General features: G+C 44.4%; 2 protein-coding genes across 4 annotated transcripts in view; one reads left to right on the forward strand and one right to left on the reverse strand.

Annotated features, from left to right (window-relative positions):
• Positions 1-10,623, reverse strand: part of PTGR3 (prostaglandin reductase 3) — a 50,631-nt gene extending 40,008 nt beyond the window's left edge. Inside the window, exon 1 of one of the 3 annotated variants that reach the window (XM_069219426.1) lies at positions 10,583-10,623. The gene's annotated coding sequence lies outside the window, so the exon portion shown is untranslated. Of the gene's footprint in view, positions 1-8,763; positions 9,391-9,472; positions 9,492-10,582 lie in introns of those variants that run through there. The other 2 variants (XM_069219427.1, XM_069219425.1) reach the window with 2 other exon arrangements.
• The window catches only part of TSHZ1 (teashirt zinc finger homeobox 1), a 116,172-nt gene continuing 109,169 nt past the window's right edge, over positions 9,596-16,598 (forward strand). Inside the window, exon 1 of the mRNA XM_069219422.1 lies at positions 9,596-10,488. Within this exon, the coding sequence (XP_069075523.1) occupies positions 10,404-10,488 (85 nt within the window). The 5' untranslated portion in view covers positions 9,596-10,403. The remainder of the gene's footprint in view (positions 10,489-16,598) is intronic.

The raw sequence follows: 16,598 nt of genomic DNA on the forward strand, positions 1-16,598 counted from the left end.
TCCTTACTGAGCTTTCAATTTTGTTTTTCTTGTGGGAGTGTGGAAGAAGCCCCACATGCTATAATGGCAGACGCAAGAGAACATTTTTGTGTCTGTGACCCTAGATGGACGACAGGAGAAAAAGCTCCTTCATACAGTCGCTTTTGCTTATTTTTTTAATTTGGATACTTGCACAAACCTTTAATCCATTTTCAAAAACTCAGCAGCCAAGACATACAAAAGTATTACCCACCTTACAGCTTTTTAAAAAGCTAATATGTCAAAAACTACAAAATGGATTCACACTGAGTAAAGATTTAATTCATGCCAAGTTTGGTATAACTTCAGCTAGCGTTTTTTGTTGTAGCAGAGCGCAACATTTTCTACTGGACCTAAAATCGTAAAACACAACTTTATAATAAACCCAGATTTGTAAAGTGTGGCAAATCACCTGTGAGGTTCTTAAGGCAGTGAATTGTATGTATAGGGAGATTAAGTGATTTGCCCAGAATCACAGGATGTTGAGAAGATCCCGATACACGAACCTGGTTCCCCCAGTTCCGGAAGTTGGCAGCTCAGGCCATTAGGCTACATTCTCTCACCTAGGTAAAACATATAATCAAGTGATCAACTAGATAAAAAAAAAGATAAGCTGAGCTGGTCTGACCATTCCCCTTAACTTTTTTAAAACCTGCATGTAACTGCATGAACATTAGCTTGCTGAACCTTCACTGTATCCTATAACTAACTGTCAAATTTGGCACCGCATTGGGACCAAAGTTATCTCTAACTCAAAATATTTCTTTTCAATGGACAGTGCAACTGACCCATTTTGTTTTATTCTTTTTTGCTTGACAATTTTGTCTGAACAGTGATATATTTGCCAGTTTGGCATCTAGCTAACATTAATCTCATTCACAAAGTTGATCGGATTTCATTGTTGGCGTTGCAAAGGAAACTGAATGGGGAGTAATATAAAAATCTCCAAATTCCACCGAGGTCTTACTCCAACATTCACCTAAAGGCTCCCCCCTCTATACTACCGGTTGGACTCTCCAATTCAGCATTGCAGAAGTTAGCAACCGACCCAAAATACAGAAAAAAGAAAAACGGTTTCTACTCCATGAAAGTTATGGGAGTTCTCCTTTGGAATTCCTTGGGGCACTTCCTGGCGGCAGTACCCACCCTAGCATCAAACAAAAAAATCAGAACCAAACTAGGTTTGTAAGCAGGCTTGGATAGAACAGCCCCCAACCCCGCCCCTCGCACCCTCCCCCCCCCCCCCCACCTCCCCCACCCAAGTCAGGCCTAGAGCTATTCATTTTACCTACAATGTCTTCATGTTTATATTTAACAGCATTCATTATTGGTACCTTTTGACTTAATAACTCTATTCCAACACTAGTATTGTGGTGAAATGATTGCAAGTCTGCCCCTGTTTATCTACAGAATGAAGTGGCCTGAGGAAACATGCTTAGCGTGGTACCAGTCAAATAAATAAGTGACGTGTACTGTGGTGTACTTATCCTAATAAAAGGATCCTAGCAAAAGTAAACCAATGATTCCCATGTTTGTCTTTTCTTGTAACACTGGTATGCGATTTTACCATGTATGTTCAATCTCAATCCCAAACATTTTTCCAGTTTATGTCTAAGGGAGAATACATCATCTTTTATTTTTTATCCACATCTCCAATTTGTGTCAAATGCTTGAAGAGTTTTGCATTATAAATATGTCTGGTATAGTAGCCATGGACCGTTTTGTATTCACATTTCCTTTGTTTGCCTGTTATATTCTATAATTGATTTAAGAGGTCTAGGTCAGTGTATTGTGATCATGGTAAAGCAACAGATGTTTAGCTTATCTAATCTCTCTGCTTTCTCTTCAAAAGAGCTCCTCCAGATCCTCATACTTTTAGTTTTGTGCTGTAATAAAAACTCGTCTGCATTTAAAAGATTATTCAAATGTATGTATATTTTTAGGATCATTTCGGTTCTAGTTGATTAATAAAAGTATAGCATTATGGGGGAAGGGCCAAGATGAGAAAGATGGCGGCTGCAGTTTAGCTAGCTTCGCTGGGCAGTTGGCCTTCTCCTCATAAATTCGGGAAGTGATGGAGCACCGAGCCCACCAAAGGAGGTGCCAGAGCAGCGGCACCCTGTACCCAAAATCCTAAAGTAAACCACCCCTCCCACCAAAAGCCCAAATAACACAAACTAAAACACAAACACTGCACTTACATGCACTACACATTTACATACATGCATTACACATTTATTTAAAAAAAAAAAAAGGTACTTATCCATGGGCTGTGCTTCCTGCTCCTGTGTTTCTGCTCTCCGCTAGAGGAAGAGCTCCCCTAACCAATCCAGACGCTGCTCTCATGCTGTTACAGCATGAAAGAAGCGCATGGATTGGATAGACTGTTCTGGCTGGACTCTCCTTCAGGCCCTGGAGACCAGTGCAAGGTCTCCACCCAGCTGTCTTAAGGCAGCTGGGTGGAGAGCTTCAAAGAGCGCATGTCACTTTGGCCAGCACAAAGCAGCCGGCCAAAGTGACATGCGCACTTTGGAGCATCCCGTCCAAGCACTGCTCCAGCCCTCTGCTGCCGGACACAGAGGCAGTCCTCTGCTAGCTCTGCTTCCGGCAGCAGAAGGCACACCCAGACTGTCTCTGGGCTGCTGCGCGCTCAAAATGACAATGAAATATTTTCATTGCCGTTCTGTTTCTTCCAGCTTGGCTCGCAACTTGCAGGGGTGCGACCCTCCCGCCCCCTTGAAGAGAAACCGCCAGTGTGCCAGAGGACCTTGTAGTGGTGCGGGGTCACTCCTTGATACTTCCAGTGGCCACAAGAAAGTGGGGGGGGGAGGATGCTGGGACCCAAAGACGTTGATCCACTGCACAGGCCACACCATGGGACCGCTGGCACCAAGGCTGTACTAGGTCAGCATAGTGACTCCTTTGCCTAGACAAGGGCTGTGGATGGTCTCCCCGCCCCACATGGGCATATTGGTGAAGGGCCCCTGCTGGTTAAGTGAGAGAGGGGTTCCCACCCCAGTGATCTCCTGGAGCAGGGTTGCTGGAGGGGGGGTGTTCCCAGGGGCCATAAATGGTCTCCTTTATGTGTGCAGAGGTGAGAGGCCTCCATGTCAGAGTCTGCTGGGCACAGGGCCCCCTGACTGAGCAGGACTCTGACGGACTAGAACAGGGTGGCAGGGTTGTGGCCTTCCCCTCTCCACATTGGCATTGCTGGTTGGGTGCACCTGCGCAGGGCGTGGGTGATGGCCTATGGACAGGTATTCCTTTTCCCCTGTGAGTGCCAGAGACTGGGCAGCTGCTTGTGCTACCTCACTGTTCCGAATGGGTAAGTAGGCCACCTGTGGACAGGCTGGGGTGACTGAGCAGCAGGCCCGCCCTAGAGTCCGGAGTGATCCACTTTTGAGGACAGGGACTGCGAAGGAGTGAAGGACCTCTCGATCTGGACTTTAAGATGGGGAAGCAAAAACCAGCCAAACAACCCTCCACCAGTGCACCATGGTGTGGTGTAGACAGGCAGACTAAACAGATAACCCCCAAGGTGTTCTAAAACTACTATATGGACATGCGTCGGACGGGACCATGGACCTCCTTTCTAAACGATATACTCCTGATCACCATGTTGATGAGAGCATTTAGCAGTTTTCACTTCCCTTTGCTGCCTGGGCTTTCCTGGCAGCGATGGGCAGGGAAAACTGGCTTTTAATTCCACCCATCTAAATTAGGGCAGTGGAATTAAAGGTCTGCGTCGGACAGCCTTTACTTCACATGGGCCACTGGAGGGGTTTAATTATGTTGGAGACAGAGTAGTCTCCCCTCTGTTTAAACCTTAGGCCCGTCCCTCTTAAATTTGGTGAGCAGACCTTGATCTTGGCGCTCTTGGCTGTATGTATACACCTTTGCACCATGCATATGCATGCCTACAAGGTGATGTGGGTGCTTTTTTTTTTTTAGTTCCTGACCTGAGTTAGATTGGACACTAAAAAGAAGATAAAACATGCAAAGTGTTTTTTTTTAAACAGGCGAGTGGGAGGAATTGAATTAACACAGTGGAGGGTGAGAAGAACAGTGAATACCGAGTGAGGAGGTCAAGGACAATTTAACACGTGATGGTGGGGAGAAATGTGGAAGCAACGAAGGGAAGGGCAGAAAGCAGAAGGGGAGGAGGCTGGTGGGGACACAAAACCAACAGGGACGGAGACTGGGGATGAAAGCAACACAGGCTTGAGAGAAACCAACATGGAGGGCACAGGTGGAGAAAGCAATAGGAAGAATCATATGGGTGAGGAGCACAAGTGACAGAGCAGGGAGAACAATTTGGGCAACAGAGAGTAACATGGAGTGCAGGAGGAGAGATGCACACACTGAAGACAGTTCACAAATACAGTCTCTCATGGAGTGCTACACAGAAAAGAAAAAAGTAGTACTTAAAAAGCAAGCAGTAGAAGCAGCAATGCCAGACAATGAAAAAGACTGTAAAGATGCAGTGCTCCATAGGAGGGATAAACTCAAGATTGACAAGCTTGGACATGTATAAGAAGTAGCAAATGGGAGTGACAATGAAAGCCAACCAATGGTAAACAATGGATGGACTCCAAGCTGCTCTATGTTCTTGGTAAGCCATAATATGCCTTGCAAAAGACAGTGGATGTGCTGCCTAGTAGGCTCAACCTAAAAAAGAAGTGTCCGCCAAATCACCTTCAAGAGAAGTAGGAGTGCTGGAGCAGAAAAAAACGTAGTTGGACTGCTGAGGTATGCAAGGGGTGTAAGAAAGAAGGCATTCCCGGACATGATATGGACCTGTCCTATTCAAAAAGTGATGACAGCTACAGAGGGCCTTGAAAGGAATCAGTTTGTTATAGCCAGTGGAGAGATTGAAGCGTGGGTGTAACAGGCAAGTGAGTTGGAGGACCTAAACTAATGCATGCAGCAGACTTCTGGGATTACTGCAAGCATTGCAAAAGATAGGTGGAATTCCCACATAAAGGGCATTACAGCAGGCATGAAAGAATAGATGCCTCAATGACCGTTTGCCGAAGTTATTGTGGAAAGTAGTGGACAACTTATGTAATAATTCTAAGGATGAAAAAGCACACAGTAGTGACTTTATTTATGTGGTTCGTAAGAGTGAGACCAGAATCTAAGAGGATGTTCAAGTCGAGGAATGATAAGTCGGTTAGAACAATATTTACAAAATATCTCTTCAGTGTTATCACAACTATATCTCAAACAATTTAATTCATATGGCTATCAACAGCACCCTAGCAGTCACAGGACCTGGCTATGTTGGCTGCAGATTGTCATTAACTGTGATTGCCCTCTGGATGTCATTTTCATAGGCCACGAAAACAAAACCAAAGGTTCTATCAGGAGAGCTAAAGGAAGCATTTGAAGATTGAAAAGAGAAGGACTCTTGGGGACATCACAGGTCAAAAGTAGAAAGCAACAGAGGAAGGGGTAGGGAAATGTACTATCTATCAGCAATTAGTAAGGAACAATGGCACCAAGCAAGAGCCTTCTCACAAGAATTTCAAATTGATACTATGTCAAAGATGGCACTAAGTATGGTATGAAACCAGCTTGACTGTCTTTGTCAGGAGTTATCAGAAATTATATTATAAGAACATCCCACCAACTGAAGGCAGAATCTAAATGTCTCAATTTGACTGGGTGAAACAGAAATACCAGCACTGGAGCACTGAAGCAGAAGGTGAATACCAGCCATTATTGGCCCTCGTCCACTTTCTTGTGTGCCAATGTTAAAGCCTTCTAATTGAGCATTACTGACCACACCAGCGGGCAGTAATGGCTATTAATTATCCCCCACCGCAATTACAGGCCCTAGTCACACAAGAGAGCCTATGATGAAGGTAGGATAATTAAAGCCCATATGTCATGCAAGTAAGGGCAGTTAGGCTATTAGCACCCAGCTTTCCCTAGCAGTGAATTTAGCTAACAATAGGCGAGTGACAAATGGCTACTCTGTTCCAGCATAGCAGCAGTTCTCTGATTTGAAACTGCTCTCACTGTCACTCTGTGCCAGTCCCTTGCCTTCTTTCTCAAAAGGGTAATGCAAGCCCAAATGCCAGACAACAGTAGAAAAGAATAAACAACCATTTTGCTTTGCTTATTTTTTCTACTTTTTTGTGGCTGTTATGGCTTTCATTACCTCTATGACAAGGAAGGAGAGGGGTTTGCATGGTGTGGCAGCGAGACCAGCTTTTGATTAGAGAGGTGCTGTGGAGGGTGTAGAGACAAGTTTTTTGTTTTGTCAATTGCAGGAACCTTAGACTGGTGATGAATTGCTGATGGGGACAGGGAATTGACGGGCCCGACAACACTAAACACAGCCCGCAAAGGGAGCATTCTAACTACCTGCCCATCCCTCAATATTACATTCTGGGGGCCAATAAAGCATTATTTTCCTTAGCTCCATGCAGCAACTGCTGTTATTTATCCCCACCCGCAGTTATCAGCCTGTGCCATAGGCAATTAGCACCCTTACAGCTCTTGCAAATTAAACAGCACAGAAGGAGTGGGTGCTGCCTCTAACTCGGTAACTTTATAAAGGACAAGGGTAACCTGGGGATGGGGGGATCAGGAGTACGTAACATTATAAAGCAACAATGGTCCCTCGTCATAACACTTACTGCTAATATAATGGGAAAACAATTGTCCCCATATATTTCGTCTAAGTGACACAATAAAATCGTTATTGTTGTGCAGTAGCCAATAAAAAAGTGAGTGAAAACACGAACATCAAACAGTTGTGCATCTAAATAGACTCAGGCACTAGTGTGTGACAAAACAAATCAGGAAATGGGGCTAGTCACAATTGAAAGCAGCAGGTATGCCCTTATTACAATCAAGATGACAGTAGTTTCAAGGCGTAGAGTCAGCGTAGATTCGGCGTCCTTACAGAATCCTAGGATCATCATCAGGACTTTAGAATATTTTGCTTGAGAGTTTTATATAGAGGGCTTCATGTGTAATGATTTAGAGTAAGTTAATGCTCCTCCCGTGTGATGGAAGCCAGACATTTTCTATGAAGATGAACATGACAACACTTCACTTCTTTACTCAGGTCACCTGTCTGGTGGCATTAACTGCAGCACTTGTCAGAAAAGTCTGTTTTACTTGTAGTTGTTTGGGTAGGTACAAGTTACATCTACTCTACCTTTAACTGGATGATTATGTGGAACAGAGCTGACAAATGTTTAATATTCCTGACAGGGATGAGATGGTACATGCACTCCCATTGGTGGTCATGCATAGAGTCTTGTAGGAGAAAGCATGGAAATTGTGTTTTTCCCGTAATTGTCATTGTGCAGTCTCTGCTGTCTGTGATTCCCATCTGAGTTACTGAGTACCTGGCATTCGTTCTTTTTCGTTCTTTTGGGGGGGGGGGGGAGTATTTTTAATGAAGTAGTCATTTATGATTCCTTGTCTCAAAGCAAGTGTTGAAGCTTTTCAAACATAGGTAAAATGTCACCTGTGTGCCAATATGTGTATCTTAAAGGTACGGATGTTTGCCAGATTGTGATACATCACTTTGCTCAGAAGTTGCAAATAACATGGTTGATTGAGAGTTCTGAGCCCAGAGACATTACTTCAAAACTAATATGGAGTGCAGATATGGATGGGAGAATTGAAACCTGTTCAAGACTTGCTTGGGTTCCTTTAATTGTTCACCATAGCCAGGGCCACTGGAATTATGCAGCAGGGAAGGCCCAAATTACATAATATAGTTGGCTAAACTTATGTAGTAAGAAAAGGCAAATTATGTGGTGTAATGTGGCATATTATATGTTAAGTATTACCTCATTATGTAAGATTTTTTACACATAAACACTATCTGGGCAAAGTCTTCACCTCATTAGCACCACTTTAACAGCCAAATAGAGAAATGAGCAACAGAAAGATGAGCAGTCAACCTGTGCAAAAGGACTTCCACTGTACAGAAACACTTTTTGCTGCAGTTTTAGTAACTTTAGGTGTGTCTGAGGTGGAAACAGCAATTTTTGTTGAACTCTGCTGAAATATGCTGCAGATGATGGATTATGGGACAAAAGCGGCAATCCATAACTATGTGGAAAATGCCGTGGCCGCAAAATTTAATAACTCCAGAGGCTCCGCCAGTAGCAGATAGTGTAAAAAGCTATAGAGATACTGGAGCATCAAAAGTCACATCAGGCGGTCCCGGAACAGACAGCACGGTGCCCTTAATATCTAAGTAATGATTTAGAGAAGGCATGATCATGACTCCACAGCAAATGCTAACTCCTGCAGGTGTTAGAATGTTAGAATTATCTCCTTCAGGGGTGTCCAGCATGTGGTCAGGAGGTTTTTCAGGATAAATTAGTTTGTTTAGATAAATAGCTTGTGCATTTATCCTACGTGGATTCTTGGATATATGGATTGAGCCCAGCCCCCCTCCGCTGTATTGGGAACCTCTTTTCTGGCTCATCTCATACAGAGTTGCAGAGATAGGTCACTTAAATGTCCCACATGAATTCTAAGGAGAGCTCTGGAATAACACTACTGTAGCCATGCAAAAATCCTCTAAATATAAACTGCCCGCTTGCACACTTTAGTATATGCATTTTCAAAGCCTTGTACTTTTTATGTATATACATGTAATGGTATTGATAATAACTCAAGCCTGGCTGTTGGTTCGGATGCACACACATAAGGTGGTCCGCCGTTGGAGGCGCTTTGCTTCATTTCTTTCTATTGGTCAGTACTGACCTGCACGGAAAGTCACCCGTTTCAGTAGCTGGACCTTGAACCCTCCTGAAAGAAACCCAGGATGGCTCCAGAATGATATCCATCCGTACATGCTGATGTAAGCTGACCGGATATTGTTGCGTGCTAGAAATGCCATGCCTGAGCTTGAAGTTAGCAAAGGCTTCCAACTGCTGCTCTTGGGCGCGACGGTCCATCCTATGGGAACTACAAATCGACATATCGCCCGCTTTTGTTCCCCTCAGGTCCTTTGTGCCTGTTTCAGTGGACTGCACATCGCCGTGGTGGCCGTGTCCCCGACGTGAACTCTCCAGGTAGGTTCCAGGCGCAGGAACCAATCACACACATCTCACATGCTTCCGTAAAGTATGCGTGCAAGGGAATTATATGAACAAAAATCCAGTGTCTGTGCCCTAAAAGTGCAATCCTGTATGAAGACCTCTCCTCTGGCACATTATTTAGCCCTGACAAGGAAAGAGAGAGGGGGAGAGAACGAAATGAAAACAAAGCAATTAAAAAGATTGACAGGCACGGGGGTTTGTGTGAGACCTATTTGTAATTGTCAGGGTGACGTTGTTAGGGGAGGAGGCGTGAGCAGGAAAAGCAGCTCGATGTGTCTGTCTATCAGTTGAGGCTGTCTGAAAGCCCTGGGATCTCGGTGTGCGCTATATTTCACCGTAAGCTACGGGAGAGGAGAGAAGTACATCCATACCTCTCCAAGGAGTTTGTTTCAAGTAGGAAACAGTGGACAGGTTCATCCTCGGGCGAGAGAAGCTTTCTTCTGCACGCAGGCGTGGCGTTTTATATTTTATCGTTTCGCTCCTCGCCCGTTTATTTTTTTGCTGTTCTTTTTGTCACAATCTAGCAAGGTGGACAGTACGACAGGAAACCCTCAAGACCAGGTTGTGCAGCGTGTCGTGCGGGCGTCTGAAGACGTCGCAGGCTCGGATGGGGGGCGAAGGGGAAGCAGAAGTGGCTGTGCCCAGCAGACTGTTTGATCTGTGACTGGAAGGCGGAGGAGGAGTGACTGACATTAACCATCCGGTGTGTGTGTCTCCTCACTCCCTCTCTCTCGCTCTCCTTTTTTTTTATTTGCATTCTTGCTGCCAGGCTGAGTGAAGGGAGGAGGAAGAAGGCTCGGATCGACCTCGTTTTTTGCAACGTGGAAAAGAAGGAAAAACAACACAAAAAGAAGAAAAAGGCTCCCCTGTGCGCAACACTGAGGTGGAAAGTTGCAGCATTTCGAGGACTCTTTTGATCTCCGGGAGAGACTTGGGAGTGAAGCACCCCGTCAGCAGCCAGGGGAGAGGGATCGGGGGGGAGGAAGAGGAGCACAGGGGGTCGAAGAGAAGGGGCATGGATCCGGACTGTCGCTGACACCATTAGCCTCTCTTTCCCCAACAGCGGTGTGTGGCATCCGGAGGGGCAGCAGCAGCGGGAACTTGCGATGCGAGGCGCCCGCCCATGCCCACAGCCTCGGAGCCTCGGAGGCGCAGCGGCGGCCGGCTACTGAGCCCCCAGCCCTTGGGGGCGCCGCCGCGTCCAGCCCGCATCTAGGACCTCACCCGCCGAGCCCACGCCGCCGCCCAGGAGACTTCGCTGACCCCCTTTCTTTTATTTTCTATCGCCCCCCGCCTTCCTGCATGAAAAGACCAGGGATCGAAGAGGTGCTGAGGAAACTCTCCAGGATGCCGCGGAGGAAGCAGCAGGCGCCCCGGCGCTCCGCAGGTACGGTACCGACCCCTGCGCCCTGTGGAATGCCCCCTAAGTGACCCTGCGCTTGCCGCCTCTAAACTTAACACACGGCCAGGGTAAAACTTACCGAGGGGGAGCCGCCAGGGCCCCCCTCAGTTCCCGCACCTCATGCCAGCCCCCCACGTGTGCGCTTGTGCCTCCCTCTGCCGCCCTGAACCCCTTCCCACACCCCTTTCCCTCCCCTTCCTTCCCGACCCGGAATCAGTCGCCCGCAGCCGGTGCCAGCCTCAGAAAGTTCAGATGAGGGGCACAGGCGGGGCCGAAGCCAGGCACCTCACGCGAGGCTTGCTGCTTCCTTCTGTTGTGATGAAAGGCAGGCACTTTCACCCAAAATGGGTATTTTTAGTTAAAAATACTCACACTGCTCATATAAGCGGAAAACGCAGAAAAGTGGATTTTTAAAGCTCCGCTTTGTGGAGAGAGATGGGGCGGCATTTCCCTCTCTGGACTACTTTATGTGCCTCTGTCAATAATTATCTCATGCCCCTGATGCTGCTTCATGCTGAGTGTGAGAGTCACACTTTGTAGCAGTCTAGTGTATGTATATACTAGAGCATTTAGGGGCATACGGGTCCTACCCCCTTCATCTTGAAACCTTTATTCCTCCCAAAGTAATGATTACAAAGACACATACCCTGGGTAAGACGCACCACTTATGAGTCTGTGTAAAGGCGCATCGGTTAGAGGCTTTGTTGCACCCTGTGCTGAGGTGTTCCTTATCTCTCCAGGGAGCTTGTAGTACTATGTTTTCGTACACTGATGTGCTCATCTTCGGGTCCTCTGTGTTTTTTGTTGTTGTTGTTTGTTTTGTGGCAGACAGCTCAGGTTCATTGGTGAACTATTGAACCCGGAACTAAGTGTCTCCTTCGACTTCACCAGACATTCACAATCTCTTATTTTGAAAAGTGTGTATGGGCGCGTGTGAACAACTTAACAAGAGTTTCGGGCTCGCATGTTTGTGCCCTGACTGGCTTCCAGTTTCACATCTTTACTAGACACTACCCTTCATAATGGCAGGCACTGGGAAATCTCTACCCGTGTATTTGGGAGGTGTTGCCTTTCTGCCAGTCTTGTTTTTGTGTGAGAGAGAAAGAGAATGGGGCACCTTTACAAGTGAATCCCCCCTCACACAATAAGTGCCAGGTATTTTTGGTCTTCACTGTGCAGTCTATATTTTAGAGCGTCGCGGGGTGAGAAATCTAACAAGGGTCTGGGGCCCAGTAGACATTCCAAACATTTCCCAGTTCATTTCATGTTTCACCCCGGAAAATTGAGACACACATGCCTTAGATATCAATTTAGGCACGGGATGTCGGCGGTGATCCCCGCATTCAGATGCATTTGTACCTAATAATTATAATCATGAACAGAAACCTTTAGAGACCAGTGAATAAGTGGTGACTTTAGAAACCGTTCTCAAGAGGCAACTGGGGCTTCCTCGAGGATACCAGGCCGTGGCACAAGATCGCGGGGTGAATCATAGAACATGGATCTCTCGAGCACGATGCTCTCAGTTTCTGGGGCAAGACGGGAGGGAACATCTATCAGGAGCTGGGATTCGAAGGTTATTGTTTGTGGCCCGTCACCTGACCTTCCAAGGTCCGAAAAGGGCACGGGTCAGCCTGTTCGGTTTACAGATGGCAATTGAAAAAAAGCGTTCTCTGAGTGGAGATTGCTTGTCAGGTTGAAAGGTACTTAGTGACTACCCTTTGATCCTGTACAGATGAAGTTGGGGGCAGTGCAGCCTGCTTCCAGGGGCCATAAAAGTTCAACTTCCACCGCCTTGTGTCTAGAGAGGAAGGAGGGAAAAACCTGGTAGGAGCTGGTTCTCCTTGTTTTCTGTTTTATTAGAGGATTGCCATCTTTGATTTGATGGCTGATTGATCGCCTGTCATCTGGGGAGCCTTTGATCTATTCATTCCTGATAAACATCAATAAATCACTCACCATGGAAACACACACGCTCCTGACAGCCCAACCACCAGCAGGACAACTTTTTTTCTGCTCTCCTATTTTCTTCTCCTCCGATTTAATTCCCCCTCTGAAGTTTTGCAGCTGCAGCATCCCTTGACGCACCTACGAAGCTGTGTGCTTTTTGTCTGCATGTGAGATCGTTAAGCGACCAGCTGCAGAAGTTGTTAAAGATCTTACAAGTGCCCCCATAATACACCGATCTTGTTTTTTTCCAACGGTGCTGACTGTGCTTGGATGCTGGTGCCCGCGTTGTATAGACAGACAGCGGGGCCTTTGTCAAAGGTTAATAATGTTTAACAAATATTAATACGTTTTTAGACATGATGTTCTGTACCCTTCAATTCTGCCCATTCTGAAGATCATGTGCCTGCCTGTACTGCGTGCTATATGCGACACGAACAACAGCCTACGTGCATTCATACATTTCCTCCAGTCGGTCAGCTGTAGCTAACCGAACGTCCCTTTGGAGCAGGGATGCTAGCCTCTGCACTGAGGAGGAGGAGGAGACGCCTTTGATGTCGGGGATTATCTACACAGGAAGTGAAACCGAAGACGGAATATTTAATTCTGGCCAGGCTTTGCGAGGCTGCTTTGCACAACCACAATGTGGGAGGAATTTGTTTTTTCTTTTCAATTCTGGAACACATGGCACAGTTTTTGAGGGGTAACATGCCATATAGGGTCTGCGCTCCTTAGATTATCTGTTGTAATGCAAAACAAAATACTTACACGTGCACTATCCCAATAAAAGGGTCATTTTAGACCCGAAAGCTTAGGTATGTTTGTCAAATCCGTAAGGTTTAATTGTCTCAGCAGAATTTACTTACAGGGACAAATTACAAGGCCGAGCATCCCAACATGTTCCCTATAACAACGCTAACCCATGCTTCCCCTTTATAGGACAAATATAAGGGAAATTAGAGACTGCAACTTGAAGTGCTACCATTTTTTCCTAAATGAAAGGTTTGAAAGTTGACAAGGGCATGATGGTGGATAGGTAATCCATCCTGGCAGCTCTTACATAAAAACAAGCCGTCAAGGCGACTTTTTTTGCAATATTGATTTAATTGTCCGTCTTTTGACAGGCACATATATCATTGGCTTTAATGGTCAATCAAAAGTTGGCAGGCTCAGTGTTTCCATTCTTTCCTCCACACGACATTTGGCATACTTAATCAAAAAGGCTCCAAAGTGATGGGCCTGAGGAGTTGATGACTGAGTCATCCGCTAGCACAGGAACTTGACTGAAGGAGGGAGGGAGGAGTGTGAAAAGTGGTGCCAAATATAGATTCTAGTTGCGGGGGAATGAAATGAGCAGATGTGTCCGGTTGGGGGGTGTCCCATGTTATCGACGCAAAGGTTTGACTATTGATACTTCTGTAAGCGGGATGTGGCCTCCTAAGACTTAATCACACCGCTTAGTAGCGGCAGTCTGGCTTGTATAGCAGCGGGGACTAGCATTCGATAAATTGTATCCTCGTTCAGAGACCTTCAGAGCCAGTTCAGAATGAGGGTAGCATTACAGTGTCTTATCTTTATGAAAGTAGCTAAGCAACATCATATCAAGAGCATGTATGTTCACAGTTATAGTTTTTTTTTAATTGCCATTTTTCCTGCTGGCAGAAGTGGTGCAGATGATCACATAACCCACATTTCAATGTGACTCTGCAATACGGTTGTGGGTAGAAATTACCAGTTTTAGATTGCCCCTTTTTTTAAATAATGAACTCGTTTTGAGGTACTCAATATTTTAACAATTCTGGAGGTCTTATGGTTGTGACGTCTGAATTTTAGCCACTAGGCTGCATCCAAATATGCTGGTAGACCCATGGCTTTTACACTGTTACAGTATTTTGCTCCCAGTACAGCATTATCACCTTATACTGGACTATCGGCTCAACCGAACATTTCAATCATAACTGATGGATTTTCCCTCTGAGCATTTTAGTGCAAAAGAATTGATGCTGGGTAGGCAGGGAGTTGTGGGAAGATGGTGGCTGACAGATATGAAGTAGCAATACCTCACAGAGATTGGATGAGAAGGGCAACTTATCTACATGAATCCAACTTTGGACACATGTAACAAAATCAGAAATGTCTTCCTTGTGATGAAGCTGCTTGGTAATTATCAAAAAAGGTAAGGTTGTTTAGCTAGCTTCATTAGCAGGCTCCTAATTATCTGTGAACCTGATGGATTTGAGACAGGCCTAACAATTAATGCCGACAAATACAGGGAGGTGTCAACTTTGCAGCCAGCTTGATGTAATCAAGTGGGTATTATTCAGTCCCCACAGCTTGAAGTGCAGTATTAACTCAATTTGCTGGTGCAGGTGACAAATGGACTTTGCTACCTGACTAATCATGTCAGAGAGACAATGCTGTTAATGACCTCGGTAATTCTTGATTTTAAAGCATGCAATAAACCTAACAGAAAACCTAACCACTCAGCAGTTCTTTTTCTCCCTATCCTGTCTCAAGATTAAGAAGCGTGCTGTTACACTGGAGCTGTTAATAAAAGGGGAAATGAAACCTCAGTCCACATTTAGTAAAAATACCCTTTGGTAGACAGAAAAGTTGTTTGGAACTATTTTGTGAATTTCCCAGTACTGAGATACATTTTTAAATGCAAGTGACATGACGTGAATTAGAGGAATGCTAAATAATAACTCAAAGGCCACAAATCTGCTGAATAGTAGTTGTAAAGTGGCCACAAATGGAGTGTCAAATACAATGGTGACCTTTGTTCATTGTGTCCGTCTATTGTAGGTTGTAATCTGGAAAATCGAGTAGGGAATATTGTGATGCATTATTATTGTAGTCAATGTATCAAGAACCATTTTTTTTAAAAGGTACTTGTGTGTAGAGAATTATACATTGACAATTCCTAACTCTGCATCTGTGTACATTGAATATATATATATATATATATACATATATATACATATACATATATATATATGTATATATACATATATATATATGTATATATACATATATATATATATGTATATGTATATATACATATATATATATATATATTTATATATATATATATATATATTGTCAAGGTTACATTTATGTGGAGTTATGTATAGAAGTTTTATACATATTTACCTGTCAATAATTTTGTCCTTGATATCGTGGCTGCAATATTAAGGTATAATGATATTTTATATTGATATCCCAAATCCACACCTCTCTTGACAGACCTATGTAAGCACTAGTATAAAGGCTTTATCATTATCCTTCAACAAGAAAAACGACCATCTCTAGTGCCGCCAGCGATACATTTACAATTTGACATTCTCCTTAGAAATTCAGCAAAAAAAGTGCAGATAAAATTTTATGATCGCTGAAAGTAGTTTGGTTTTCGGAAGGGACAGAGCAAAAGATGTGTGATTAAAGCGGATAAATCAACAAAAAATCCGAGTTTTTAAGTGGATTTAAGAATGGTTGAAGAGGAAGCAGACTGTGAGTGTGGAACAGCTACTTAATGACAAAGTGTTGATCTCCAAGTCAAAGAATATTGAAATATGTAACAATATAAACTGGTGAGAGGCATCTAGAAATTGAACGGCTAAGCGAGGGAAAATATAGGTGGGAGAGAACAAAGTAAATGAGTCAATGTTCACTAGAGCAACATACTACACGCTGAGTGGTAGCAATATTGAGAAGAACAGCAAAATATGCTGTTCAGAGGTATCAAATTAGTGAATGTGAAAAAGACAGTGATCAAACAGTCGAGTGTCCTGAATAAATGGCGAAAAGAACAACAGAATCAAACAGCGACTGCTTAAGAGAGCAATAGAATAAATCATTGAACAATATCAAATGAGAGACTATTGACTCCAGCTGCATAATAAATTTGGAGGTTCACCAGAGCAATGAATATCAAAGAAAGTACTAGAAATGAGTGGATGGTTCAGCACAAGTGAATACAACGTGCCAACAGTGGCTAAATTGAGTGAGTTGAAATATGGCAGAGTGAAGAAGCATGTAAAAGAGCACATGAAAATATACAAGTAATGATATTATCAAGCATGCAGTGCAGACAGTTCACCAGATTTCATCTTGGATGCTGAATTATAGGCAACATTGTCACCAAATCG

Source organism: Pleurodeles waltl, chromosome 2_2 (assembly GCF_031143425.1).
Source record: "Pleurodeles waltl isolate 20211129_DDA chromosome 2_2, aPleWal1.hap1.20221129, whole genome shotgun sequence".
Taxonomy (NCBI): Eukaryota; Metazoa; Chordata; class Amphibia; order Caudata; family Salamandridae; genus Pleurodeles; species Pleurodeles waltl.